Genomic DNA, 27027 nt, shown 5'->3' with positions numbered 1-27027 from the left:
CCCTAAATATCAACAAGAACAGTAGTCATAGTTTATTCTTCTTGTACTTTCTTCGTGTTGTTCAGTTTCCACTGAAATATTCCAGATTCATCTTCAAAGAGGACGTGGAGTCCATACCCCAGGCAAGGAAAAACATAACCCGCCTCTACTGGACCTACAGGTGTATCCAACTCCTCTCGGTGATGATGGCTTGGCGGTTTTTGACGATACGCTACGTACCTCTGCGACAAATGTGGACCAAAGCGCTGCACCTTCTCGTTCATCTAGCCAGATTGCTGCCATTCGTTTAAACCGTAGCCTTACTACTAAGTGGTGTTTGAGAGTCAGAGAGGAAGCGAGTTATTCGACCTTGAAGAGGGCCATCAGGTCTTCTGATCCGACAAAAGTAGCCTCAACGAGCTTGGCAAGCAAATAGGAAAAAACGGATCGGTTTTCTATCATCTAGACGAAGCTGTATAATAGGGCTCTATGACTTTTTTGCGCTAGGGTTTTCACAACTGCCAGGTTACTTTAGTGATTCCGTTAGTTTTTCGCTCTTTAGTTTCGTTTTTTCCGTTTTGTTTGGTAGAGAGACATTTACGAAAAGTCTGGTTATTGAATCATGTCATCCCAATTTAATATACAGCTTGAATAAAATAGGTTGAGTCATATAAGAAATACCACCACGTTAAATGAAACCATTCCAAGGGCAACTCTTAAAATAAACGCATTTTCTTATATGGGATAAACGTTTTATTTGAATTGTATACCATCGCTTTCTTCCAAAGTATCAAACAAGTCTAGATATATTTATTTATATTTTTGAGTTAGATTTACAGAAGTTTAGGTAATTAAATTATTCAACGTCTTCGCGGCATTTTTAACATATTTATATAATTTATTTATCCATTTGAAACGTAGGAAATACTTGTCGAAAACGAAGTACAGGATGCGTCAGCCGGTTTCGAAGGGATAATACCAAAATGAATCATACCAACCTTTCAAACCATTCCAAAATTGTTTTATAAAACATACTGGTTAAAAAACTGAACTATTCTCGACTTGTTGACGCAAACGCTGTCGCTGAAATTTCGAAAGCAAGTAAAAGCGTGCATTTCATCTGCTGGAATAAAAAATTGTACAGAATTGTTCGAAATAGAATATATTCGAAAAAAAATAGGAAAAAACTCCACTAATATTTGCAGTGTGCTTCCACGTCCAAACCTTGAATGATTATCGAAATTCCGAATGTGAATCCTTTCAGACGAACCAAAAACCCCCCCCAACTCCTTGCATGATGTTGATTTCTAAACAAATCAAATTTGTCGTTGATACATTGCCACTACGCATTTTTTAGATTTAAAAAACTGTTTGTATCGATACGTATTATCTGTTCCCAATGCTTTGTGAATTTAGATTGATTTGAGTGTAACATGTAATTGAGAAAAAAAAATGTAATGTTGATTGTAAATTATTGTAAACATTTTTACCAGTATGTGCTAGTCTGTAATTCATAGATTTTAAATGGAAACGCTTTTTATAAGTTATTATAGAGACGGCGGTTTTCATTGGTGAAATCGTATTTATGATAAATAGGGTACGTCAGACGATATATTTTTAGAATATGTTAAATTTGAGGCCCTTTCGATTTGACTAAAAAAAATTTAGACATCGAAAATAGCAACCAAATTTAGTTTCAATTGACATGTATTTCTCCTCAGCTTAAGACAGATTTATCAGGAATTTCGGCCCTAAATGCGCAAAAAAATATCTGATTTCCCTTGTGACTTTACAACAGCTGTGATGCAACTTACGTTGTAGTTAATAGAAGTAGGTAGCCATGAAAATCACTCGGATTTTCTCGGTGGAAACGTGGATTTACTCCTTCAGTTTGTAGATGATGTTAATGACTGTAGATAAGGAATAAAAAACCAAAAATAAATTTAAAAAATATGAAAAAATAAAAGAAAAAATATGAGACTGTAGATTTAACAGCCAGCCAAAAATCTAGGTATTTAAACGAAATAATCGATGGTAACTTGCGTTTAAAAAAATTCATCGTCAATTGGACCCTCAAAATTTAATAGCCTACTAGACGATGAATTTTTTTGAACGCAAGTTATTTACGAATTACAAGTACAGCTCATGGTCAAACAATCAATTGTGGACCCATTTGTGAAAACTGCGGTCTGAATTTGTAACCAAGTCTGCAGTCCATTATTGGTACAGCCACGGTTTCACTGTCGTAGACATTAAGGGTTACGATGCATTGATAATGGCTCAATAAGGCCGAAACCTAGGTCTGCATATACTGCTGGTGAATACGATAACTTCTATGTGGGAAATAACTTATTTCATGGCTAGCTCAAAATGTTTGAAAAATAGTACCGATACACCCCACCATTATGGAAAAAAAAAGCAAATATCACAGGGGCGTTAAAGAGAAAAGTTGTAGAAAACTAGGTGGTAGTATATACGGAGCCGATAAAGCATGTATTTTAATACTTTTTCTCGGAGAAATATTTGTAAATCTGTTATGTTATTTAGTTTATAAATCTAAAAACTATATGTTTCAAGCAGATTGAAGATGAAATGAAATAAACATTGTTTGAAATAGAATGTTTTTATTCGGACTTTCTATTATCATCTTGTGGAATGTAAATATTACATAACAAGGATCAACAGATAAAATTCAGAGCTTTAAGACATTTTACAATAAAATTCGTCAATAAATAATTCAATCTAACTTCAATATTAAAACGTAACATTGAAAAGACTGAATACTATTAAATTCAACAATGACATTAGAGAAAACACTAAAATAAATAAAAATAAATGCACAATATTGAGGTACTTATCAGTAATTTACATATCTAAAATTCCATTATTCACCAATTTAGGTAGAGTCATATTTGGTATATTTTTCCATTTATCTATTAAAAATAATTCCCTATTTACCACGAAATAAAGTAACATTGAAACATGTTTACGAGAACATAAATGGTTTAGGAGACAAAACAAACAAAAATTGGTTAAAATACCTATCTATGGCTAGAATACTTCTTCAGAAGAGCTTTGATTTCCTCGTCCACAGTTTCATCCTGAAAATAATATCAATTTGAAATCGGGATTCACCTTTTTCAAATTGGAAAACAAAATTCGATGCCGCCGTGTGAACCCTATAGGAGATTTAAGGAAAAAGTACTTTTCTTGTGAAATTTCGACATTTTTTCATATTGATGGTTCACTTTTTAATTTTTCTCAACAAATGAGTGACAAAATTCAGCGATCTGCTAACTTGAAACACACAGTAGAAGTAATTTACTGATCCAGATCATGTTCAAGTCAAGAATTTAACAAATAGTTTGATTCACACAAATTGCGCAATACTTTTTCAAATATTGTATTTTCTTTACGATAAATCCTTCGTTTGTTTAAAATTTTTTCAATCTAACCTAGAAAACTCTACATACAGGGTGAGTCTTTGACTTGTACATTTCAATAGACCATTTTTTCCAATTCGGTTCGGATGAAAAGATACAGGCTGTTGAAAATCCATAAAAAAATTTAACTTTGAGTTATATCTAAAGAACGATTTTATCGTTTGGAATGATTTTCGGAAAATAGTCTTCCATTGATGTGATGAATCTTCTCCACACAAAATTTCATGGGTCTTCATTATGAGCATTACATAACATAAAAAATCATAAATTTAAAGAACCCAACTCTTAAAAAAGTATGTTAAACTAATGAATATTGCATCATTTCGAAAAATAAAAGTATTCCTCATATTTTTACGTATAATGCGCCGTTATCACGTAATTTGATATCTAAAGTAAAAAATGTCTCTGAAATTAGAAAAATTGGGTACTTTGGCTGAATGCAACTCTGTTTGAAAGATCCACATTAGAGATGTGTAAAGTCATAGATTTAGCTTATTATTTTGAAGGGAATTTTTATGACATCATTGAACAATCAGAAAAAAATGGTAAAGGACAAAACTGTTTCTTTCTACCTCGAGAATCAACTGTTAAAATATGTGTACAAGCCAAAGAATCACCCTGGATACATATTTCGAAAGGAAATTAGGTTCTTCTGATGGGAAAACACTAATTTATTCAATATCCTCAACTTTAGAAGAGCAGTTCAACCTTTGTTTTCAGACAACCTATCTTAGATCAGCGACCTACCTTAGCATCAGTACTCTGCACCTTCGCAGCCTTATCCAGCCATTCCAAAGCCTCCTTGTATTTACTCAGAGCGATGTAGCACCTCGCTATGCACAGTTGGTTCTCCTTCCAGTCGTGGTCGGCTATCTTATCGGCCTCCAGGAAGTGATCGAGGGCCTCCTCGTAAGTGGCCTTTGGAGGATCGGCGTACAGGGCCGCAGCAACCTTTCGCTCGTACCTGAAACAAGAGAAACGGATGGATTACAGTCCCGGCTTGGGGCTCGGAGATCGCAAACCCACCATTTTAGACCGGCCACCTCGTAACAGAACCTGCCGACCATGTGGTGAAGGGAGGAGTCCGCTGGATCGATGGAGATGGCCACGTCCACGTGGTGCTTGAACAGCTGCCCGTCCTTTATGCGCTCCTTGATGGGCTGCAGGTCGCTCCTGGCCCCCACCAGGATGGCCATCCATTTGTGCGCGTCGGCTAGCTTAGGATCGAGTTTGAGGGCAGCCCTGCATGCCTCGAGCCCTAAAAAAAATCAAAATATATATTATATTTTAGATTTTTTCAGTTTCTCTTCAATGAGCGTTTGTAGATTCATTTACACTGCTTAGGGATCACTTATAAATGGAGTGGAGATGGGAGGTTCACCAAAAACATCGCCTGACTGTGCATAATGATCTTAAAGTTTTCGATAATTTGGAGGAGCTTTCGATGACATAAATACCATGTGGTATTCGTTGTTAAACCAGTTTTTTCCCATCTTAACGCAAAAGTTCTATTTGAATTGACAATAATCAAAGGAATGGAAGATGGATGCATCGTATATTGGATACAGAAAGGGTTTTCCTAGCGAGAAGTGTCCCGGAGTTTCTCAAAGTGTTTCAATCAACATTTTGAAGCGAATATTCCTGAAATAAATTGATGGAAGGACAGTGATCCCTTTAAACCCTTGGGCAGTGTATTCCTTTACAGCTGAATGAAATTTTCACATTGGTGAGCAAACTCTACCTTTTTCAATATGCTCCTTCTTTTTGTCCTTATCATCTTTCAACGTATCTACGATCTTATTATGACACTTTCCTATTCTCCACAACAACTGAGGATTCTCCGGATATTCTAGGCACAAATCCTCCAATTTCTCCAAGCACTCGCTCAAGTTCAAGCCTTCGTTCAGTTTACTATCGATGTCTTTCAACGCCTAAAAAAATCAAGCATCAAAATAGGGGAATCATTCCCACAAAACGATGTTAATAAAAGCCTGTCTTGAGGTGTTAAATGTTGCATTTCGAACAAGAGAGGAATTTCAAGTTATGAAAGTTAGTAGATTAGTATCCTGCAATTAAACAATTACCACTGAAATACTGTGAAGAAGTTTACCATTTTGAGAATCTCCATATTAAATGATAACAGAGATAACCAATTCACTTTGGAACCGATTATTTGATACTTTTATCGCTGCGTTTTTGTTTATCGTCAATTATTTATTATCGCTTATCTCTCATGATTCAGTGAAACCGAAACGAATATTTCGAAAAAATACTTTAACAACCGTTTTTTAATGCTAAGACAAAACCGCGGCTTATCAGAAAAGAAATTGCTCTCATGAAATGCTATGCCTCAGATAACGAACAAATTAACTTGAATGTAAAAGGATTTGCAGGGAAAATTCTCATTCATAATGTTTTTGGTATTTGAAGGAATAACATTAAAATAGGAGCATTAATTTTTGGTTTTTCTCTGAAACTGCTGAAGTTGAAGACATTAAAAAACTGCAAATTTCGCACAATCCTAGAAATATTGTAACATTTCAAATTATAATTGAAAACAAGACAAAAAAGTTAACTGAAATTTATATACATATGATGCGGTGAATTTTAAAGAGAAAGTTTTAACTCATTTCTGTATTGTGTAAATAACATTCAAAGTAATTTGTTCATATCAATACATAGGTGCGAAAAATGACAGCTAAAATTTCATCAAAGCATAGTCCATGCAAGCATTAAAATTTTAAACAATTTAAAGAAGCCTAGGAGAACCATAAGGTATGATATAATAACCCAGGTGTCTCTATAACCAAACCTCAATTTTTAAACCTAAATTAAAAAGCGGATATGTATCTCTCCTTCATCAAAATATGAAAAATACACAATGTTTGTTTCCACATATAAGTTCAATAAGAATCGTACTCCCATTTTTATAACTAACTGAAAAAATTCCATTGGAAGCAGTGTATTTTTCATAAACCTCCAACATATCCCCTTTTTAACTTAGAGCCCCCATATAAGAGTTTAGTTAAAGACATGCTTCCCAATCCAGATATTTAAGTGAGATATTTACTTTTGCGAGTTTATAGTTCTTTAAGATATTCGGTTTGGTGTAACCAACATTCACCGGTTGAAAGTGCATTGCTGGCACCATGAAAGGAAATCTCTGCGGAAGAATGAAAGCGTTAAAGGCACTCTGGACTGAAAAACACGAGTCGATGTAGTGTACAAGCAAGTGAAGTCAGTTAACTCACTTAAAAAAATTAATATAAATACCCTAAAAAAATCTGTTGTGAATATTCCTAATGCTTTCCACTGATTTCTAATCAGAGTTTTAAATAATACATAATGATTATACCAACTTGGTGATTTAGACTGGAACTCTAGAAATTAGAGCTGCAATCTTTGTGTTAATTAGCAATTGTCGTAAATTATGTATCAAGCACTGAATGTTCAACAGAAGCCATACTCAGATAAGATACAGATAGTCTGAGAAACAGACAAAAGTGTGTAATTCAATAAATTTCCATGTTTTTTAATGAATATTTGTTCGCAGTCATTTCCTGAAATGTTGAGAATCCCAATTTCATATAAATCAATTAATTTTATTTCAACTAAATACATTTATGAGAAAAAAAGAGATTTTTCCAGATGCACTGCAATGATCACCAAAAGCAGAATTTTTTTAGGAAAACAAAATATTCGCTAAAGTATGAAGATATGCTCCACATTCCTTGTGCTCAGCAAAAACAGCCTCTGAACTCTGATTTACACAAAAAATAAATTTCTGCATATTATATGCTTTATAAGCTCAAGTGGTTAGGATAAAATTTATGTAGATCTTTTCAAATCTGAAATGGTTTTTTCCCTGAAGAAAATCCAATTCCTACCTTCTCCAATGGATTAGACATTGAGCGGTTCGACTCCTCATCACTCACATCGTAGAACTCCAAATCAGAGCTTTCAAGATCACCTGTACTCATGAATTCTGATGTAGTAGAAGTGATGACTGAATTTGCTTTTCCTGGATTTTTCACACGTTTGGCTCGTGCACTCCTGAGAAAAAAATTGTCTGTTGGTCTCAACTGCATAAATGAATATGGAATGTAGATTTATTGAAGAGCCAATATATCATAATCTATTAAAATCTTCTCGTAAGATCATCATTATTGATTCTCATTATTCAGTACAGTAATTTTAAATAAATATACCATATTCAGAAGCTGTCAATATTAGATGATTAATTTGATTCAGAATACAGTGAAAAATTGGTTTATCATTCCAAATAGAAGCATCATTGCCTGAGTCCTTATCAGCACTCATATTACAATTCAAATTCTGATATCATCAAATAGATCACCTAAACACATTATCATTGAGAACCTCAGACTCATATTCAGTGGCTACCAAGCTCAAGTTCTACATCGTTTGGTGTGGAGAAGTACTCAAGTCCTCGAGTTAAAACAGTCCTCGAACTCCCAGATCTCTTACTGCAAAATGATAACTCAGAAAACTTGCCTTTCGCTCTGCTTCTGCATGAGTTTCTCCAATTCCTTCCGTACTTTGGTCAGTTCGTTGTCTAACCGAACAAGATCTTGTGCCATAGCATGTCTATTCTTATCCTGACGATAATGCTCGAAAACGTAAACTGCCGCAGCACTAACAACACCCAGGACTGCAGCACCGACGAAAGCAGTGACGGTTTGCGGTAGAGAAGACATTATTGTTCAAAGTTAATTTAAATTTTAAAAAACAGCTACAATACATACATTATCCATAGCTTTCCGGCTTTCAGAAGATCAGGCCGTTTTGTCAATATTTTTTTTATTTAGTTGTGTAATAAGGAAATCGAGTGTAATTTGGACTACAACCTTCTACGTCGATAAATTAATCAGGTTCACATTTCAAGAATCTAGAAAAATATTTGCATTTTAATCTTTGACGGAAGACGTCAAGGTACTCACAGAAAACAATGAAAATTTACTAAACGTCAGTTGAAGGAAAATTTAGAACACTGAAAATGTTGCGATCGTAGCGCCTTCACGCGGTTTATTTTTGAAGCTCTGGAAAACTCCCAGATAAAATGCATCGCTTTCCTTATATTTTCTTACAGATAATGAATGGAATCCTCTATAAGAAACTTATTTCTCTAAACAATGTTACTATTTGAAATTTGTTTTATTTACAAATGAGATTTTGGACTTTATTTAACGATATAAAACCGATAGTGCGACCGTCATCTATATTTAGAATATTTCCGTAACAACTCTTCTATCTCCTTATCGATAGGTTCCCCCTATAAAATAAAAGAATTAAATTATTCGATTTTCTGATGGAAAAGCGTGTTTCTCACAGCCGAATCATCCTTGGCAAGTTTCGCTTTATCCAGCCATTCTAAGGCCTTCTTGTACTCTCCTTTACTGATATAGCATTGGGCAATGAGCAATCTATTTTCCTTCCAGTCTTCCTGGCCCATGAGCTTCTCAGCTTGCAAGAAATGGTCTAAGGCTATTTCTACTGAGCAGTTTATAGGATCCGAAAATATGGTCTTGGCTATTTTTCGCTCGACCCTGAAAATGAACTGCAGCAGTAAATAAAAATGCAACTACCTAATATTAACAACACGTGAAATAGTGAGACAAATTTCTTATCAATGTGTTAACGATGGAAACGTTGAACGTTTGATATGTCTTTTTTACGAGTGAAACTAGTTGAGAATCAAGAACGAAATATCAAAGTGTTGGCAAATATGTCAAAAAATATGAAAGGTGAATTGACTCCTCTATTACGTCGAAGAAGATTCAAAAAGAATTATCGGTATGTAAAATTAAGAACTCAATACATAATACTCAATGAGTCACTTCTCAATCCTATCATAAGCTTAGCTAGAACTAACATTGGTGCTTTGATTGTTATTAATTTGACATTAGGTATATTTTTGATATCTCACCATGAGAGTGAAGCCAGCTCAAGGCAAAATCTGCCAGCCATATGCTGCAAGACGGGATCAGATGGATTCAGAAATATAGCAATGTCCAAATGTTTTTTGAACAGTTTGCCGCATTGTATCTTCTCCTTCGTCGACTGATACTGGCCCTTGTAGCCCACCAAGATGGCCATCCACTTGTGAGCGTCTGCTTGCTTGCTTTCCATATCCAGGGATCTTTGACAAAACTCAATGCCTTGAAAAAACGGTTTTATTCCGATTTTAACGAAGATTATTTGAAATCTTTCAATTCCTTGTCTACGCATCAGTATATTCACCTTTTTCAACATTGATTAGTTTAGTTGGAACGTCTTTCTCCTTTTCAGCTAGTTTTTGATAATTCTTGCCTATTCTCCATAAAATTTGAGGATCCTCAGGGTATTTTGTCCTCAACTTCTTCAGTCTGGCCAAACACCTCTGTAGCTCTTGGTGTTTGTCTAGTTTGGCGTCAATCTCTTTCAATATCTCAAATTATAAAATTGATGAGTGCGTGAGACAATTTGGTCTTCAAAAAGATTATTTTCAAAAAGGGCATAATAAATGATTATCCTCCGTCAGTCCTATCACCTCAAACGTTTAAGAAATGGGACAATATACAAGTTACCTCCTCCAAACTTTTTGTATCTTCCTCTTCTAGCTTGATTTCTTCAGGTGGTGGTTCTGCTTCCGCCACACTAACTTGTTTCACTTTCCGTTTACCTTTCCCTTTCTTCATAATAGATTTTCTAAAACGTGTGTATCTATGAGCTTAGTCATTCTGACATTTGAAGCAGATATTTACTTCCTTAAATCTTTTTCCGTCTTTGCGGACCTTTTTTCCATCATCTGTTCGATCGTGTAGATAGTTGTCGATGCCATTACTAAAACAATAACACCAAGAAAGGCGTAAAGGAAGAGTAACCATTCCGACATGATGTTAGTTCAAAGCAACGAACAAAGCTACATTATAATTTACGAGCATTTTGAAAAACTTTTGAAGTTTACGACGCAAATATATTTTCATTTGTCATTTCCCTTCTAAAATCCTTGTTATCGATGAAATGGGGATTTTTTTTAACGCCATTTTGCATGAAAACATTAGCATTTTCGCATCATGAGAAGATATTTTCCAAAACATTGTAGTTTCAACTTCAAAAAACTCGTTTCCCCCTTCTGAGTGCATATCCATTCGTTTTAGAATCAACCGTTTAAAAACCTTTATCGTATGTTGTACATTAGATCTTTTCGTCGGTGGAGTGCTTTAAATTTCAAATCAATTATCAAAAAGGAATGAACCAGCCCTAATGAAATTATCGGAATGTGTTTCTAGTACGTAATTTAATGAATAGAGCGAGAAATTGGCCGAATACTGGAATACAGGCAGGAAAATCGAAAATGAGGATTTTTCGTAACATAAAGAACAATGGTTTCTTTCTCTCTATGATAATTGTGATTTGTTATGACGTTTCTGTTTGACAACTTCGCCTCAAAAATTTTTCCCTACATTTGCGATAAGTGAACGTGGCTATGGCAATTCAAAAGACGTCGTTATTTTTCGCGATACAAAAATAGAAATTATGATTCTCATACGAATAAACGTAACGTTTTGCTGTGATACTGAATGACTTTCAATTACCGCTTGATTCGATAGCAGGTCTTGCCGGTTTAGTTCAGAAATCAAGAAGTGTAACATTAGAAAGTACTAGTACGTAGAAGAGCGATTTTCAGTACTTTTCATTGATTTTATAGCTTAACCATGGCTTTGAAAAAAGTTAAAACCAACTTGGAACGTATGTTTGATAAAAGCCTAACGGATTTGGTTAGGGGAATAAGGAATAATAAAGAAAATGAGGTGAATTTTATCAAATTTATCCTTCTGAGATTCTCTAATGCAAATTCATTTTCGTAGGCCAAATACATATCCCAATGCATGGAAGATATTAAGCAAGAGCTCAGACAGGATAATTTGTCAGTCAAGAGCAATGCCATAGCAAAATTAACATATGTAAGATCCTCAAGTTATTACACATGTCATGTACACAACGAGGAAATTGAGAAAAATAATTCTACTATGAAGTCTCTCATTCCTGTATATAAAAGTTCCAAAGTTAATCTAATAGACTTATTGGAATTTATGTAAAAAACAAGAAATGTAGATCAGATTTCAAGAAACCCCAAAAATTTTTATTATTTTCTTAATTCAATTGGTGGAAGTTCTAGATCTTTTCATTCAGAATTAGAGGGACTTGATTTTTCTCAATTTTGCTTGTTCCTTCCATGAGTTTCTCTGAACTTTTCAGCTCCAAATGCTGGGATACGACATTTCTTGGGCAGGTTTCAATATAATTGAAGTGATGAGTTCAAGCAAATTCACTCTAAAGAGAATAGGATACCTCGCTGCTAGCCAATCATTCCATTGTGATTCAGAGGTATAAAGGCTTGAAATTAGGAACTGTAGGTTGTGTTAACGGTTCTCATTTTCAGTTATTGATGTTAACGACCAATATGATACGCAAAGAACTGAATTCACAGAACCAATATGAGGCAGGTCTTGCCTTAACCTCCCTAAGTTGTTACGTCAGTGCAGATCTAGCCAGAGATTTATCTAATGACATTTTAACACTGGTAGGTTTCCTCCAGTTTCGAATATGCCAAAAGTTATCAACTTTGTTGTTGTAGTTAAGTTCAACAAAGCCTTACATTAGAAAGAAAGCTGTATTGATGATGTATAAGGTGTTTCTGAAATATCCAGAAGCTTTGAGACCGGCTTTTCCTAGACTGAAGGAAAAACTGGAAGATCCAGATCCAGGTAGATAGTAAAGATTGCAACAGGGGATATTTTGATGGGTTTTTTGTATTTCGTTCTCTTTTGGTTGACTCCACTAAATTTATCTGTTTTAACTTCAAGATATTGGGTTCTGGTTTACTTTTAGGAAGCGTACTTGAACAGGTTTATTTTAGGTTTATTTTTATATTTGGGAAATTTGGGAAAATGCATTTTTCCTAAAACATAAGTCTATGTCCCTCATTACAGGTGTCCAGTCAGCAGCCGTCAACGTTGTTTGTGAGTTAGCTAGAAAAAACCCAAAGAACTATCTGAGCTTAGCTCCAGTTTTCTTTAAGTTAATGACGACTAGTACAAATAATTGGATGCTAATAAAAATAATTAAATTGGTAAGTGGACAGTTTTTTGCATTAAAACGTTATCAAAATATTTACACCTTCAATTTCGAAGTATTAAGCAGAAATCAAAATTGAGAAGAACGACAGCTTATTTCTTACAGCCTATGAATTCATAGTATACTACCTGTCTCCAACATGGTCAAATCTTCGAATCGATTGTGTATTTTAGCATCCTGGATATTTTCGTGATCCAAAAACATTCTATTCTGTAATTTCATCGTTTTGAATGTGAGGTGTAGTACCATACCTACTTCGGAAGCCACACACAAATATTTGGAAAAAGGCTGATTACACCACCAAAATTTTCTCCATATTGTTTTACTTTTAATGTTAAAACCTGATTGATGCAATTTTTTATATGCCTCGAACCAAAATTTTCGACCTAGATTATATATTTTGAGGATTTGTTGATTTATCGGTGTTTCTGGGAATAATTCATGAAAATCGAGGTGTTTGTTCAAATGTAGGCCTGAAAAATGAATAAATACTGATGATGGGAACAAATTAAATGATATACATACTGCTCATGATATAGTTGTCCGAAATTCTCCATCTGTTTTTTACAAAGTTTATAAAGAAGAGTTATTTTTGTATGACCCCATTTTTGATTTAGTGGAAACACAGTATTTGACAAATTTCAAAACTTTTTGACTCGAAAGAAGTCCAATATGACATTCGGTTGCTAACGTATCTGTGCTCTAGAAAAATCAAGAAATCTTTACGATTAATTAAGTAGGGATTATCTATTTTACCCTAATGAAAATTACAATTGATGATTGGTAAAGAAAAAAATAGTGTCAAATTTTAAAAAAATATTTATTAATACTAAGCCATTATTTTCACTTTTCAAAATATGATTAATTGTTTTTCCCTAGTTTGCATCTTTCACCATGATCGAACCAATGGTTGGTCGTAAATTGACCTCGATTTTAATAAATACTATTGCAAGGTATTTGATGGAGCTTGTAGCAATCAAAATGCTTCAGTACTAGGAGCTATCTGTTACATATTGCTTACAAAAAGCTCAAATCTTTTTTCAGTAGCTGTAGGTATTTTTGAAAGGATTTTTGCTCCCACGCATATGAGGGCCAACTGAAAGGATACAAATGTCTCTGATATTTTTGGTACTGTACAAATATGCTTTGAATTTCATTTTTTCTTTTTAGTTTGGTGCTCTTACTCCTCTAGAACCTAGGCTAGGAAAAAAATTGATTGAACCACTAACGAATTTGATACACAGGTAGGTAATAATCCAAAAAACTTATTGAATATATTTTGAATCACTAGTTTTGGATCATATTTTATTTTTGTGAATATTGTACCATACAGTGTATATATTGAATATGTAGATGCCACTTCAGTATTTTTCACATGAATTTTCCATGTTGAAGACGAAATAAAATTGATATTCAGCTTTGAAAGTGTTTGTTTTCAGTACATCTGCCATGAGTTTATTGTATGAATGTATCAATACAGTGATAGCTGTTTTGATAAGTATTTCATCAGGGATGCCAAATCACGCAGCTAGCATCCAGTTATGTGTACAAAAGTTGAGGATATTGATTGAAGATTCAGATCAAAATTGTGAGTGAAGAATACCCCAGGGCTCTCGATCGATTTAAATCGTTAATTTTTTACAGTGAAATACTTGGGTCTTCTAGCAATGTCGAAGATATTGAAAACGCATCCCAAAAGTGTCCAGGCACACAAGGACCTCGTCTTGCAGTGCCTAGAGGACAAGGACGAGTCGATAAGGCTGCGAGCCTTGGATTTACTGTACGGAATGGTACGAAAAGTAACAAATCGATCTCATTAAGATAGCCATTATTGATTTTCTTTGTCAGGTTTCGAAGAAAAATCTCATGGAAATAGTGAAGAAGTTGATGGCGCATATGGAAAAGGCTGAGGGAACCATCTACAGGGACGAACTGCTGAGTAAAATAATACTGATATGTTCCCAGAATAATTATCTGTTTATTATGAATTTTGAATGGTACGTCACGGTTCTGGTGGAACTGGCCCAGATGGAGTTTGGATCTAAGCAAGGTAAGCTCGAAACTCGAAAACTGTTGAGCCGATTCCGACCAAAATCTATGAGCTTCAATTATTTTGAAAAATTCGAATAACTCAGAAACCGTTTTTCCGATTTCCACCAAAACCAATGAGCTTCTCAGCACTGTGCATGTGCATGGTTGGGCTGAAATTGATCTCGATAGCTTCAAAATTGTGATAGATAACGCACAAACAGACGTATCACTGAATTTTTTTTTTTTTTCGTAGGGCATGTGATAGCCTCGCAATTAATGGATGTTACCGTGAGAGTTGAGGCCATAAGATCGTTCGCCGTGTCAGAAATGGCGGATCTTATCTCCTTTTATGCTTCTCACAATCAGTTCAGCGTCATGCAAGAAGTCCTATATGCCGCTGCATATATCTGTGGGGAATTCAGCGTGTAAGTAGAATAACGATTAAAACATTCCAATTTCTGACCTCTTCCTCCTTGTAGTCATCTGAAGGAACCGGAAAAAGTGCTGAGAATGATGCTAAAATACAAACCGTTACCCCAACACATCGAGGCAGTCTTCATACACAACGTCCTGAAGCTGTTCGCTCACGTGATGGAAAAATACGAACTGGAGGAGAAATACGACGAAATTTTGGAATTGTGCGACGCGATCTCTGCCAAATTGAGCGATAGTCTTAAGTCCGCTGAGCTGGAAGTCCAGGAACGTTCCAGTACGTGTCTCAACATATTGGAAATCGTCAAGGAAGAAATTGAATTGAGTGAGTTATCCCCAATGTTTTTCACCTTAACCACTAATAATGGACACTTTTTCGCAGAGAAAACGACTACCAACCAAAATATCATAGATGCGGATAAGATCGATCCTCTGGAGAAGGACCAAGATGGCACCGGTCTTATAGCGCAGGAGCTCCTTCAATTCTTCCAGGGCGAATTGAACCCTGTGGCCCCGAAGGCGCAGAAAAAGGTACCCGTGCCAGAAAAGTAAGTCCGGAATCTTGGAATTGGTAAAAAAAATTATTTATCCGGAAATTTCAGTTTGGACCTGGACAGTTGGATCAACGAGCCACTGGTCGAATCGGATTCGGATAGCGATGCCGGATATGGCGTGAAAGTTTTCGTCAAAACAGACAGCGAGGATGATTCTGAGGGTAAAAGACACAAGGAACCGACAGACGAGGAGATCAAGAAGGTAATTTTTCATGTTGTAACCAAGGATGTTGGAAATTTACAATTTTTCTTCAGAATAAGGAAGCTAGGAGGAACGAGCAACTCCACAACCCTCACTACCTAAAGGGCAACAATTCTTTCGACGACGATAACGAAAAAGTCGAAAATATACCCATAGCCAATCTTGATTTGAACATTCCACTTAAGGTAGCAGGACAGAAGAGGTCCGATAAATATTTGAAGACTAAGGACGATAAGAAACACAAGAAGAGGAGCAAGAAGAAGAAACATAAATCAGAAAGGTAAGAACGTTAGGGGGTGTTTTAAAATTGGCTCAATAGGAACGTATCTTCCCAGTTCCTCAGATGAAAACGAAGAAGCTCCGGCTGTTAGGAGGGAACTTGAACTGCCCGAAGGTGCAACGTTGTCCGATTCAGATTCCAGCCATGGGAACGATGATGATCCACATAAAGCACTGAATATCGAATTAGATATGTGAGTATGAACTTACCGGGAAAAACCTTGAGATAAATAAAAAAATTTCAGACCTTCCATGAACGAATATAAGGAAGACCATAAACAAACAAAGGAGGGAGATAAAAAGAAGAAAACTAAGAAGGTAGTAATCTAAAAAATCTTTTTCAGCTATTACTATTAATTGACGTTTTTCAGACTGAGAAGGAAAGGGAGAAAAAGACCAAGAAGTCAGAGAAACATAGGAAGTCGAAGAAAGAATCTGTACAGAACGACGCTTTGTTACTTTCGATCGAAGATGATCACAACACGTCAGACCTTAATCACAAACCAAAAGAACAGCTTGACGAAGATGCGAACACTGAAGAAACAAATGAAAAAGAAGAGAAAAAATCGAAAAAACACAAGAAAGAGAAGAAGGACAAGAAAAAAGATAAATACGTCAAGAATAAAATGAAGAAATCTAGCTCGGGTTATGAAGAACCTCTGGGTATATCTACGCCAAGTAAAGAATTCCAAGCAATTGAATAGAGTAATTTGACAATATTACTAACAATATCCTTCAAAAAAAAACTTTCGTACTAGCTCGAATGAAGGTGTTCAATCTATAATTTTGTATATTTATCCGAATAGGCGACATCTCAGATATTTCCATATGTACAATATTTCTTTCAGATCTTTCCATGCAGGTTTTCTATCTCCGAGCCAAATGAAGATACCACGTTGATTCAGCGAACAAAATTAATATATTCAATAACGTGCAATTAAAATATATATAAATATCTCCTACATTCATCCATAAGACATAACGATATAGATTTTGAAACGAATTATATTAAGTTCAAAGTATTTATCCACTTTTTTTTATTTCAACTGTGAAGATGCTTCATTTTCAATGTGAAAAATGAAATGTACATTGTTTGAAAATATGAATATATTGTTTATATGATCTGCTTTTGTTTCTCTCCTCAACCCAATCTTCTCAAGGGAAAGAATGCAAGGTTATTTCAACTTTGCAAAAAAAATACATTCTATTGAAGAAAACAAACATTTATTTATAGTTAAATCTGAAAGTTACAAATCAACAGAAAAATTTGAGTCAATTTTCAGCACAAAGTTGAAAAATTTGGACAAAATGATAAAAAAGCTTTCGTTTCATTTCAAGGAACAAGCATGCAAAAATTACAAAAAATTTCCCGAGTCTTGTGAAACAAAATTTTTCACAATTCATGAACTTCCTCGCTGCACCTCACTCTTTTCCACGTCCATAACGTTATGCACAACTTTAGAATGATGCTTCAAATACGATTTATCACTGAACCTTTTATTACAAATATTACAAACGAACGGTTTGATCCCCGTATGTGTACACATGTGCCTGAACAATTTCTGCTTATCGAAAAAGGTCCCCGGACAAATATGACATGCAAACTTCCTCACTCGAATAGGTATCTTCGCATTACCGATACCATGAACTTTGGTTAGATGTATCTCGTACACCCTACGGTCTTTATATTCCTTGTTGCAGTGGGAACATTTGAAAGCTCTCTCGTCCGAATGGAATTTCTTGTGCTTCTTCAGCTCGCTGCTGCTGATGAAAGATTTCTCGCAAACTAAACATTTAAATCTCTTATCGCCTGAGTGTCTCTTGATATGTTGGTCGTAGCCGGATTTCAAAGGAAACTTTTTATCGCACAAATTACACTGGTATTTCCATAAACTCGCATCGGTATGAACGACTAGGATGTGAGACCGCAGGTTCTTGTTGGTATTGAAAGCTTTTTCGCATATTTCACACTTGTAGTTTCGTCGGTTCAAATGGGTGTACTCGTGAACTGTCAGATCACTCTTAGTAATGAAACTTTTTCCACAAAAACTGCATACGTGGGTACGTTCTCCCTTGTGGTACTGTTTATGCTGAATCAAATTCGCAGATGATGTGAAGCGGGTGTTACATTTATCGCATAGATACGGTTTAACTGATTTTGCATCCATATGGTGTTCTTTAACGCAATGTTCGATTACTTCTTTAACATAACCAAAAATAACTGAGCACACTTCACAAGAGTAGCTTCTTTCAACATAATTTTTAATTTTTTTCCATATTTCTCCCTTGTTTTTGTGCATATCTTCCATATGAGTTTGTAAACTTTCATTGCATAAAAATTGCTTATAGCAATATTGGCATGTATTGTTGATTTTTAAATTAATGTTATGCTCATTCAAAACATGCTCACACTTATCTTCATAACATTTTAAAACCATATCACAGATATAACATCGATCTTCTTGCATTGATGAAACTTTGGTTTTGCACTGTTTCATGTGTGCTCTCAATATTTTTACTGTTGTATAAAATCTTCCACAGTTTTCACACTCATTCTTAGAGAAATCCTTTGTGAAATTTATTTTAGAATGTCTTTTTACTCCATCACAGGTGACCATATGATTAAACATTACTTTTTTATTTTTATAACATTTATTACACTTGGAACATATAAACAGTTCTTTTTTGTCACTATCCAATTTATCATCAGAAGTTTGTAAACAGTGGATATTGTCAATTGGCCTTTCATCGCTACTTGAATCTGTAGATTCTTTCTTGACAATCTTTTCCTTACTGTGTTTGACTTGTATATGTTCAGCAAGCAATATTTTTCTTTTGAATGATTTATTACAGTGAAAACATATAAACACATCAGAATTTTCAACCAAGCCTTCATTAATAGAAAAACTTTCATTATCACCAGAAAAATAATCATCATTCATTTCTTGTGGTACTCTATCTTTTTCTTCAACACACAGTAAACCATTCTCATAACGGTGCTGATGTATTTCTTTATTATGTTTGTATAAATGTTCATTAGAATTTAGCTCAACTTTACAAATTTCACAAGTAACAGCTAATGTTCGCTCTGAACTATCTCCTGTTACTTCTTTGATTTCTTCATCACTGCTACTCCCATTCTGTTTTATATGAGATTCATTTGTTGATTCAGATTCCCCTTGTTCTAATCGTATAAGGCTCGATTTTATACATGCATTTCTGAATTCTAACACAATATCCAGCGTCTTCAAACATTGGGGGCATATTGTAAAAGTGTCCTCCCATGGCTGAAATATATTCACAATGAAAAAACCTAATGTGTATTTATTAGAATTAAAGACTTACCACTTCTGAAACAACTTTTCGTAATTTGGATGAAATAGTTTCGTTATTAGAATCGCTAACACTCAATGGAATAGGAGCATTTCCTTTGAAACACACACAACAAGTTGTTTTATTCATTTTCAATGTTTAAAAATTAAAAAGACAATTTAAAACTGGGAAATAATGAATCCATGAATTTTTCAAATTTGTTTTGATGATGTCTGATTTGATGTAATGACGTAAACATAGAAAATCTATTGAATTTGTCTTTTTCTTTTAAAGAAAGAATTATTTTAAGAATTGAAAACACCATTAATAACTTATTTATAATAACTATCACATGACAAAAAATATTATTAGCTTGAAGAATAATCTCCCTACATCCAAATAATAATGAGAAAACAAGATGAAAAGCTGTTATAAGACTGAAGTATTTGGAAAAATTCCAATCAGGATAATTCAATTCAAAAGCATTTTCTCTTTTGTAATAATTTATTTTATGTTAAATAATTCAATCTAAAACATCCCATGGCTTCTCTGGCCTTAACTGATCCCATGGTCTAGCAGGTTTGAACTGAGGTGGCTCCTTCAAAACAACTCCACTTTCTTCGAGATACTTCAAAAAGTTAGCTAATTTCCCGTCTGGATTTTTTACTTCCATGAAGCAACTCATCTCTGTTAAACCAGATTTCAAACATCTATCCCCAAAAACCTATAAAGTATTGAAATTAAATATATTAATATTACAAACTCCCAACCACTTACCCTAGCTAAATTTATATAAGCAGAAACATCATTGTATCTATATAAGCGCTTCTTTATTGGCCATTCTGATGTACTAGCCCTTAAAACTTCCCCATTTTTAAAGTGTTTCACAACTGCTACAGCATACCTACCACTTTCCGACACTTCCAACCTGAAATATCGAATGGCTCGATGTACCATTTATAGAATTGAATCGAATGTTTCTCTTACTTATGCCAATATATTCTTCCAGGTGCTTCCAAATGGTAACCGTCAGGTTTATACCCTATCCTAAGTTTTTCCAAATTTCTTGGATTTCTGTTTACAAATGTGGAAGGTATCTCGAAGTTATTTATTGGTTTCGCTATAGTACTGAAAAATCTGGTTCTAGTTTGTACAGATGCTCTCAAAACGATTGGACATGTCTTGTAGATATTCATTATTAATTTTTAACAGAAAAATAGGAGGAAAAAGTAGCGATTTCCTCCAAGATGTTAGGTTAGGTCACAGACCATAGATTGGGAATTCAAAACAAGCGATACGCCCTCTGGTGGCTATTTTTGTAAATAAAAAGTTAAGGCACTTTAGGTCATTTTTGACACAAAAAATCGAAATTTTCGAAATCGAGTTTTTGTGCTACGATGAAAGCCTCGCCAACACTGATTATTGAACCGCAAATCCCAATTGGATCAGACGAATATAACAGGAGATATCGCAGATTGAAAATTGCAATTTTTGAAAAATGCCATTTCCAAGATGAAAATCTGAACGAAGGAAGATAGGCTTTCGAAAATGCTCGCAATAGATTCAGCGTGTTCGAAAACCTATATTTTCATACCAAAATTTCAAATATCTGGCCCTGTTTAGGAGAAAATACTTTTTTTTGTTTTTCCACTTTTCATTTTCCAGTTGACTTCGAAGAGCTCTCTGGGGTGTAATTCTCTATTGAAGCATCGACTGTTCGGTTTTCTAGAATCTTCAGAACAAATTCTATGCACTCCATATCCTAGGATAGTAATGGAACATCCTGATTTTCAGACGGAGTAGTAACCCATACAGCACATGACGTCCAATGGACGTCCATTTTATATCCAAATGAAGTACAAACGTCCACGGACCTTATATGGAAGTCCAATGGATGTACATTTCTGGACATTTACTGTACGTTCATAAATGGACGTTTAATGGATGTCCATTGTACTTTTAATAAGGGATGTTGGACAAACATCCATATACGTCCCATATTGGACATCCTCTGGATATACAAATCTGGATCTTAATTGTACAATCAGAAATTGTACGTTAGTGTACGTCCATTCAACGTACAATTTTGGATCAACGTCAATTATCCATGAATGTACATCTTTTGGATGTTCGGATCTGGATACAAATATGTACTTCCAGAAATTGTACTTTTCTGTACGACAACTGGATGTACCATTTTCTAGTATCTATAATTATTCATTTCTCAACATTCGTAGGATGTACATTTCTGGACATTTACTGTACGTTCAAAAATGGACGTTTTATGGACGTCCATTGTACTTTAAATAAGGGATGTTGGACAAACATCCATATACGTCCCTTATTGGACATCCTCTGGATATACAAATTTGGATCTTAATTGTACTATCAGAAATTGTACGTTAGTGTACGTCCATTCAACGTACAATTTTGGATCAACGTGAATTATCCATGAATGTACATCTTTTGGATGTTCGGATCTGGATACAAATATGTACTTCCAGAAATTGTACTTTTCTGTACGACAACTGGATGTATCATTTTCTAGTATCTATAATTATACATTTCTCAACATTCGTAGGATGTACATTTCTGGACATTTACTGTACGTTCGAAAATGGACGTTTTATGGATGTCCATTGTACTTTAAATGAGGGATGTTGGACAAACATCCATATACGTCCCTTATTGGACATCCTCTGGATATACAAATTTGGATCTTAATTGTACAATCAGAAATTGTACGTTAGTGTACGTCCATTCAACGTACAATTTTGGATCAACGTGAATTATCCATGAATGTACATCTTTTGGATGTTCGGATCTGGATATAAATATGTACTTCCAGAAATTGTACTTTTCTGTACAACAACTGGATGTATCATTTTCTAGTATCTATAATTATTCATTTCACAACATTCGTAGGATGTACATTTCTGGACATTAACTGTACTTTCAAAAATGGACGTTTTATGGATGTCCATTGTACTTTAAATAAGGGATGTTGGAAATAACAGGAATTTGTATGCAAGGATATACCCTTGTATGGCTGCCATGTCGGTCTCGGCTCTTATTGAGAGTAGGTACATACTGACTGTGTTGAAACCCAGATGTTCCGCCCTCTCATAATTATTCCTTTTTTTACTCTGGAACTTTCGTCCCAAAGACCGAAACATTTATTTTTTGAGTTTCATTTGATTGACACACAGCGAAATATTGAATCAGAACAGAATATCTAAGAGAAACTCATTAATCTGTAATCAGTGGATTTTGAAGTGGACCCGACATATTTTGTAAATTTGTGAATATTTTGGGCCTGTTCCGATATTGCTGGTTTTACTGGCCAGTAATCGAATAACAATAGAACTCGAACGACTGGGCCAATAGGCATCGTCTCTGAAATACTGACAGTACTGTTCAGGAATATCGGAACAGACGGTTTGGCTTTAGCTTGTTGAACTACATTTGAGGTATAGTGTCTAGTTCTAGTTCCAGTGTGTGGTGCATATATTTGATAGTAACGAGGTGAGTCGAAATTTTTATTCTTGAGGGAAGTGGCAAATTTACGTGTAGATAGAAAAATATAATCTAATCGGTAGAAATGTTGAAGGAATTGAATGTTGAATGCTTATACGAACCACGAATGTTCATCTCCGTTTCATGTTAATTTGATGATTTCATTAGTTAAAATTATATTCATACTATCGTAAAAAATATATTTTTGTCTTTTCACAACCATGAATATCTATTATTTGGTAGGGGGACAACAATATAAGAATATGAAACAGAATTACGAGAAAACATCCAGAAATTCAATTTTCAATAGATATTATCACCATTCTATTATAATTATAGTATGGTGATGTACTGATATATAATATGACAACAGCAAAATTTCAATGAACTAAATTTACAGAAACGGCCATACACTCCAGTAAAGGGGACAGGATGAAGGAGATAGAAGAGGCTATTTCTAAATCGGTTTGAGGAGCCAACGATAGAAAATATATCATAAGTGTTTCCTGTTCAGTGTATATATACCTATATATCTGCTTCTTTGATATTCAGTTTTTTATAGTTTAGTTTTTTTTTGCTTAGGGGCAGTAGTCCAATGTTCAAATTATACTTACTTGTTATTTATTTTATTTTAATTTTTCACATAAAGATGTGGAACATTTCCAGGCATTTCATTCTTCAATAATCCCAATTTCCTTATAATTATCAATAAATATATGCACGGGCGTAGCCAGGGGGGGGGGGGTTTGGGGGTTCAAACCCCCAATGTGATATAGGTACACATACATATATTATATATGTATTGATATGTGGGATTTCAAAATACCTTTTTCGAATCAAACTTAAAAAATGCTAACCCCAATAAAATGGGCATTTGAGACTCCCAAATAACGTCCACTTATGTACAATGAATGGTCCAGAAAATGTCCGAACCCCACTGGTTTAACATCCTATGGACGTACATACAGGATGTACAATGGACGAACATACAGGTATGTCCATAGGATGTTAAATCCAGTGAGGTTCGGATGTACAATGGACGTACCTGTATGTTCGTCCATTGTACATCCTGTATGTACGTCTAATGTACATCCTATATGTACGTCCACTGGACATCCTGTATGTATGTCCATTGTATATCTTGTATGTACGTCCAATGTATATCCTGTATGTACGTCCAATGTACATCCTGTATTTACGTCCAATGTACATCCTGTATGTACGTCCAATGTACATCCTGTATGTACGTCCAATGTACATCCTGTCTGTACATCCATTGTACATCCTATATGTACGTCCATAGGATGTTAAATCCAGTGAGGGTCGGACGTTTTCTGGACCAAACATTGTACATAACTGGACGTACAATGGATGTCCGTCATCTCCATTTTGTACGTCCAATGGACATTCAATGGATGTACATGTGCTGTATGGGAAATAGATCATTTTTGGGGGGTCTAACCCCTTGCTCATTTTTGACCCAAAAAATCGAGATTTTCGAAATCGAGTTTTTATGCTAGGGTGGAAGCCTAGGCAACGCTGATTATATAACCGGAAATCCCAATTGGATCAGACGAATATAACAAGAGATATGGCAGATTGAAAATTGAAAATTTTTGAAAAATGCCATTTGCGAGATGAAAATCTAAACGAAGGAAGATAGGCTTTCGAAAATGCTTGCAATAGATTCAGCGTGTTCGAAAACCTATATTTTCATACCAAAATTTCGAATATCTGGCCCTGTTTAGGAGAAAATACTTTTTTTTGTTTTTCCACTTTTCATTTTCCAGTTGACTTCGAAGAGCTCTCTGGGGTGTAATTCTCTATTGAAGCATCGACTGTTTGGTTTTCCAGAATCTTCAGAACAAATTCTACGCACTCCATATCCTAGGATAGTAATGAAACATCCTGATTTTCAGACAGAGTAGTAAATAGGTCATTTTAGGGGGGTCTAACCCCTTGCTCATTTTTGACCCCAAAATTCGAGATTTTCGAAATCGAGTTTTTGTGCTAGGGTAAAAGCCTAGGTAACGCTGATTATATAACCGGAAATCCCAATTGGATCAGACGAATATAACAAGAGATATGGCAGATTGAAAATTGAAAATTTTTGAAAAATGCCATTTGCAAGATGAAAATCTAAACGAAAGGAGATAGACTTCCGAAAATGCTCGCAATGGATTCAGCGTGTTCGAAAACCTATATTTTCGTACCAAAATTTCAAATATCTGGCCCTGTTTAGAAGAAAATACTTTTTTTTGTTTTTCCACTTTTCATTTTCGAGTTGACTTTGGAGAGCTCTCTGGAGAGCAATTCTCTATTGAAGCATCAACTGTTTGGTTTTCTAGAATCTTCAGAACAAATTCTATGCACTCCATATCCTAGGATAGTAATGGAACATCCTGATTTTCAGATAGAGTAGTAAATAGGTCATTTTTGGGGGGTCTAACCCCTTGCTCATTTTTGACCCAAAAATTCGAGATTTTCGAAATCGAGTTTTTGTGCTAGGGTAAAAGCCTAGGTAACGCTGATTATATAACCGGAAATCCCAATTGGATCAGACGAATATAACAAGAGATATGGCAGATTGAAAATTGAAAATTTTTGAAAAATGCCATTTGCAAGATGAAAATCTAAACGAAGGGAGATAGACTTCCGAAAATGCTCGCAATAGATTCAGCGTGATCGAAAACCTATAGCTTCATACCAAAATTTAAAATATCTGGCCCTGTTTAGGAGAAAATACTTTTTTTTGTTTTTCCACTTTTCATTTTCGAGTTGACTTTGGAGAGCTCTCTGGAGAGCAATTCTCTATTGAAGCATCAACTATTTGGTTTTCTAGAATCTTCAGAACAAATTCTATGCATTCCGTATCCTAGGATAGTAATGGAACATCCTGATTTTCAGACAATGTAGTAAATAGGTCATTTTTGGGGGGTCTAACCCCTTGCTCATTTTTGACCCAAAAAATCGAGATTTTCGAAATCGAGTTTTTGTGCTAGGGTGGAAGCCTAGGTAGCGCTGATTATATAACCGGAAGTCCCAATTGGATCAGACGAATATAACAAGAGATATGGCAGATTGAAAATTGAAAATTTTTGAAAAATGCCATTTGCAAGATGAAAATCTAAACGAAGGAAGATAGGCTTTCGAAAATGCTTGCAATAGATTCAGCGTGTTCGAAAACCTATATTTTCATACCAAAATTTCAAATATCTGGCCCTGTTTAGGAGAAAATACTTTTTTTTGTTTTTCCACTTTTCATTTTCGAGTTGACTTCGAATAGCTCTCTGGGATGTAATTTTCTATTGAAGCATCAACTGTTTGGTTTTCCAGAATCTTCAGAACAAATTCTATGCACTCCATATCCTAGGATAGTAATGGAACATCCTGATTTTCAGACAGAGTAGTAAATAGGTCATTTTAGGGGGGTCTAACCCCTTGCTCATTTTTGACCCAAAAAATCGAGATTTTCGAAATCGAGTTTTTGTGCTAGGGTGGAAGCCTAGGCAACGCTGATTATATAACCGGAAATCTCAATTGGATCAGACGAATATAACAGGAGATATAGAAGATTGAAAATGGCAATTTTTGAAAAATGCCATTTCCAAGATGAAAATCTAAACGAAGGGAGATAGACTTTCGAAAATGCTCGCAATAGATTCAGCGTGTTCGAAAACCTACATTTTCATACCAAAATTAAAAATATCTGGCCCTGTTTAGGAGAAAATACTTTTTTTTGTTTTTCCAATTTTCATTTTCGAGTTGACTTCGAAGAGCTCTCTGGGGTGTAATTCTCTATTGAAGCATCAACTGTTTGGTTTTCCAGAATCTTCAGAACAAATTCTATGCACACCATATTCTAGGATAGTAATGGAACACCCTGATTTTCATACAGAGAAGCAAATAGGTCATTTTAGGGGGGTCTAACCCCTTGCTCATTTTTGACCCAAAAAATCGAGATTTTCGAAATCGAGTTTTTGTGCTAGGGTGGAAGCCTTGGCAATGCTGATTATAAAACCGGAAATCCCAAATGGATCTGACGAATATACCAAAAGATGTGGCAGAGTGAAAATTGAAATTTTTTGAAAAATGCCATTTGCGAGATGAAAATCTAAACGAAAGGAGATAGGCTTTC

General features: G+C 34.9%; 6 protein-coding genes across 8 annotated transcripts in view; 2 read left to right on the top strand and 4 right to left on the bottom strand.

The window, feature by feature from the left end:
* Positions 1 to 2593, top strand: part of LOC123319763 (putative fatty acyl-CoA reductase CG5065) — a 36744-nt gene extending 34151 nt beyond the window's left edge. For all 3 annotated transcript variants that reach the window (XM_044906685.1, XM_044906687.1, XM_044906686.1), the window contains exon 8: positions 86 to 2593. In XM_044906685.1, coding sequence (XP_044762620.1) covers positions 86 to 290 — 205 coding nt within the window. In that variant the 3' untranslated portion in view covers positions 291 to 2593. The remainder of the gene's footprint in view (positions 1 to 85) is intronic.
* LOC123319765 (regulator of microtubule dynamics protein 1-like) lies at positions 2584 to 8394 on the bottom strand. The gene is made up of 6 exons (XM_044906689.1): positions 7938 to 8394; positions 7310 to 7475; positions 5164 to 5353; positions 4449 to 4680; positions 4170 to 4386; positions 2584 to 3080 (listed from the first exon to the last, which is right to left on the bottom strand). Exons 1-6 carry the CDS (start codon positions 8138 to 8140, stop codon positions 3021 to 3023), a joined length of 1068 nt encoding a protein of 355 aa, XP_044762624.1. The 5' UTR covers positions 8141 to 8394; the 3' UTR covers positions 2584 to 3020.
* Positions 8395 to 8581: 187 nt separating this feature from the next.
* On the bottom strand, positions 8582 to 10415 carry LOC123319764 (regulator of microtubule dynamics protein 2-like). The gene is made up of 6 exons (XM_044906688.1): positions 10187 to 10415; positions 10010 to 10130; positions 9684 to 9870; positions 9370 to 9601; positions 8773 to 8989; positions 8582 to 8715 (listed from the first exon to the last, which is right to left on the bottom strand). Exons 1-6 carry the CDS (start codon positions 10315 to 10317, stop codon positions 8656 to 8658), a joined length of 948 nt encoding a protein of 315 aa, XP_044762623.1. The 5' UTR covers positions 10318 to 10415; the 3' UTR covers positions 8582 to 8655.
* A 444-nt stretch (positions 10416 to 10859) lies between these two features.
* LOC123319802 (AP-3 complex subunit delta) lies at positions 10860 to 17180 on the top strand. The gene is made up of 18 exons (XM_044906742.1): positions 10860 to 11236; positions 11294 to 11389; positions 11685 to 11813; positions 11869 to 12009; positions 12064 to 12193; positions 12419 to 12558; positions 13734 to 13807; positions 14003 to 14151; positions 14208 to 14353; positions 14412 to 14613; positions 14848 to 15019; positions 15074 to 15351; positions 15409 to 15574; positions 15629 to 15782; positions 15836 to 16062; positions 16118 to 16255; positions 16307 to 16379; positions 16433 to 17180. The coding sequence occupies exons 1-18, from the start codon at positions 11141 to 11143 to the stop codon at positions 16763 to 16765; spliced, it is 2844 nt and encodes a 947-aa protein (XP_044762677.1). The 5' UTR covers positions 10860 to 11140; the 3' UTR covers positions 16766 to 17180.
* Positions 17181 to 17438: 258 nt separating this feature from the next.
* LOC123319803 (zinc finger protein 25-like) lies at positions 17439 to 19610 on the bottom strand. Its single transcript, XM_044906744.1, has 2 exons — positions 19407 to 19610; positions 17439 to 19348 (listed from the first exon to the last, which is right to left on the bottom strand). Exons 1-2 carry the CDS (start codon positions 19521 to 19523, stop codon positions 17462 to 17464), a joined length of 2004 nt encoding a protein of 667 aa, XP_044762679.1. The 5' UTR covers positions 19524 to 19610; the 3' UTR covers positions 17439 to 17461.
* Positions 19611 to 19858: 248 nt separating this feature from the next.
* On the bottom strand, positions 19859 to 20657 carry LOC123319804 (39S ribosomal protein L18, mitochondrial). Its single transcript, XM_044906745.1, has 3 exons — positions 20361 to 20657; positions 20151 to 20301; positions 19859 to 20097 (listed from the first exon to the last, which is right to left on the bottom strand). The coding sequence occupies exons 1-3, from the start codon at positions 20567 to 20569 to the stop codon at positions 19897 to 19899; spliced, it is 561 nt and encodes a 186-aa protein (XP_044762680.1). The 5' UTR covers positions 20570 to 20657; the 3' UTR covers positions 19859 to 19896.
* Between the last annotated feature and the right edge of the window lie 6370 nt (positions 20658 to 27027).

This window comes from Coccinella septempunctata, chromosome 9 (assembly GCF_907165205.1).
Source record: "Coccinella septempunctata chromosome 9, icCocSept1.1, whole genome shotgun sequence".
In the NCBI taxonomy this organism is placed as follows: Eukaryota; Metazoa; Arthropoda; class Insecta; order Coleoptera; family Coccinellidae; genus Coccinella; species Coccinella septempunctata.
Note: the sequence above shows the minus strand (reverse complement) of the source record. Positions and strands in the feature narration are given on the sequence as shown.

Bases quoted from the DNA above. Each gene is read 5' to 3' on its own strand.
- LOC123319765 (XM_044906689.1), bottom strand. From the start codon at position 8,140: ATGTCTTCTCTACCGCAAACCGTCACTGCTTTCGTCGGTGCTGCAGTC. The intron at 7,476-7,937 runs GCAAGTTTTCTG...TTTTTTTCTCAG, and splicing joins ATGCAGAAGCAGAGCGAAAG to GAGTGCACGAGCCAAACGTG. The intron at 5,354-7,309 runs GTAGGAATTGGA...TGATTTTTTTAG, and splicing joins TGTCTAATCCATTGGAGAAG to GCGTTGAAAGACATCGATAG.
- LOC123319764 (XM_044906688.1), bottom strand. From the start codon at position 10,317: ATGTCGGAATGGTTACTCTTCCTTTACGCCTTTCTTGGTGTTATTGTT. The intron at 9,871-10,009 runs GTAACTTGTATA...TTATAATTTGAG, and splicing joins ATACAAAAAGTTTGGAGGAG to ATATTGAAAGAGATTGACGC. The intron at 8,716-8,772 runs GTGAGAAACACG...TTTATTTTATAG, and splicing joins TTGCCAAGGATGATTCGGCT to GGGGAACCTATCGATAAGGA.
- LOC123319802 (XM_044906742.1), top strand. From the start codon at position 11,141: ATGGCTTTGAAAAAAGTTAAAACCAACTTGGAACGTATGTTTGATAAA. The intron at 14,152-14,207 runs GTGAGTGAAGAA...AATTTTTTACAG, and splicing joins TGAAGATTCAGATCAAAATT to TGAAATACTTGGGTCTTCTA. The intron at 16,256-16,306 runs GTGAGTATGAAC...AAAAAATTTCAG, and splicing joins CTGAATATCGAATTAGATAT to ACCTTCCATGAACGAATATA.
- LOC123319803 (XM_044906744.1), bottom strand. From the start codon at position 19,523: ATGAATAAAACAACTTGTTGTGTGTGTTTCAAAGGAAATGCTCCTATT. The intron at 19,349-19,406 runs GTAAGTCTTTAA...AATATATTTCAG, and splicing joins GAAAAGTTGTTTCAGAAGTG to CCATGGGAGGACACTTTTAC.
- LOC123319804 (XM_044906745.1), bottom strand. From the start codon at position 20,569: ATGAATATCTACAAGACATGTCCAATCGTTTTGAGAGCATCTGTACAA. The intron at 20,302-20,360 runs GTAAGAGAAACA...TCGATATTTCAG, and splicing joins GGAAGAATATATTGGCATAA to GTTGGAAGTGTCGGAAAGTG. The intron at 20,098-20,150 runs GTAAGTGGTTGG...AATACTTTATAG, and splicing joins CTTATATAAATTTAGCTAGG to GTTTTTGGGGATAGATGTTT.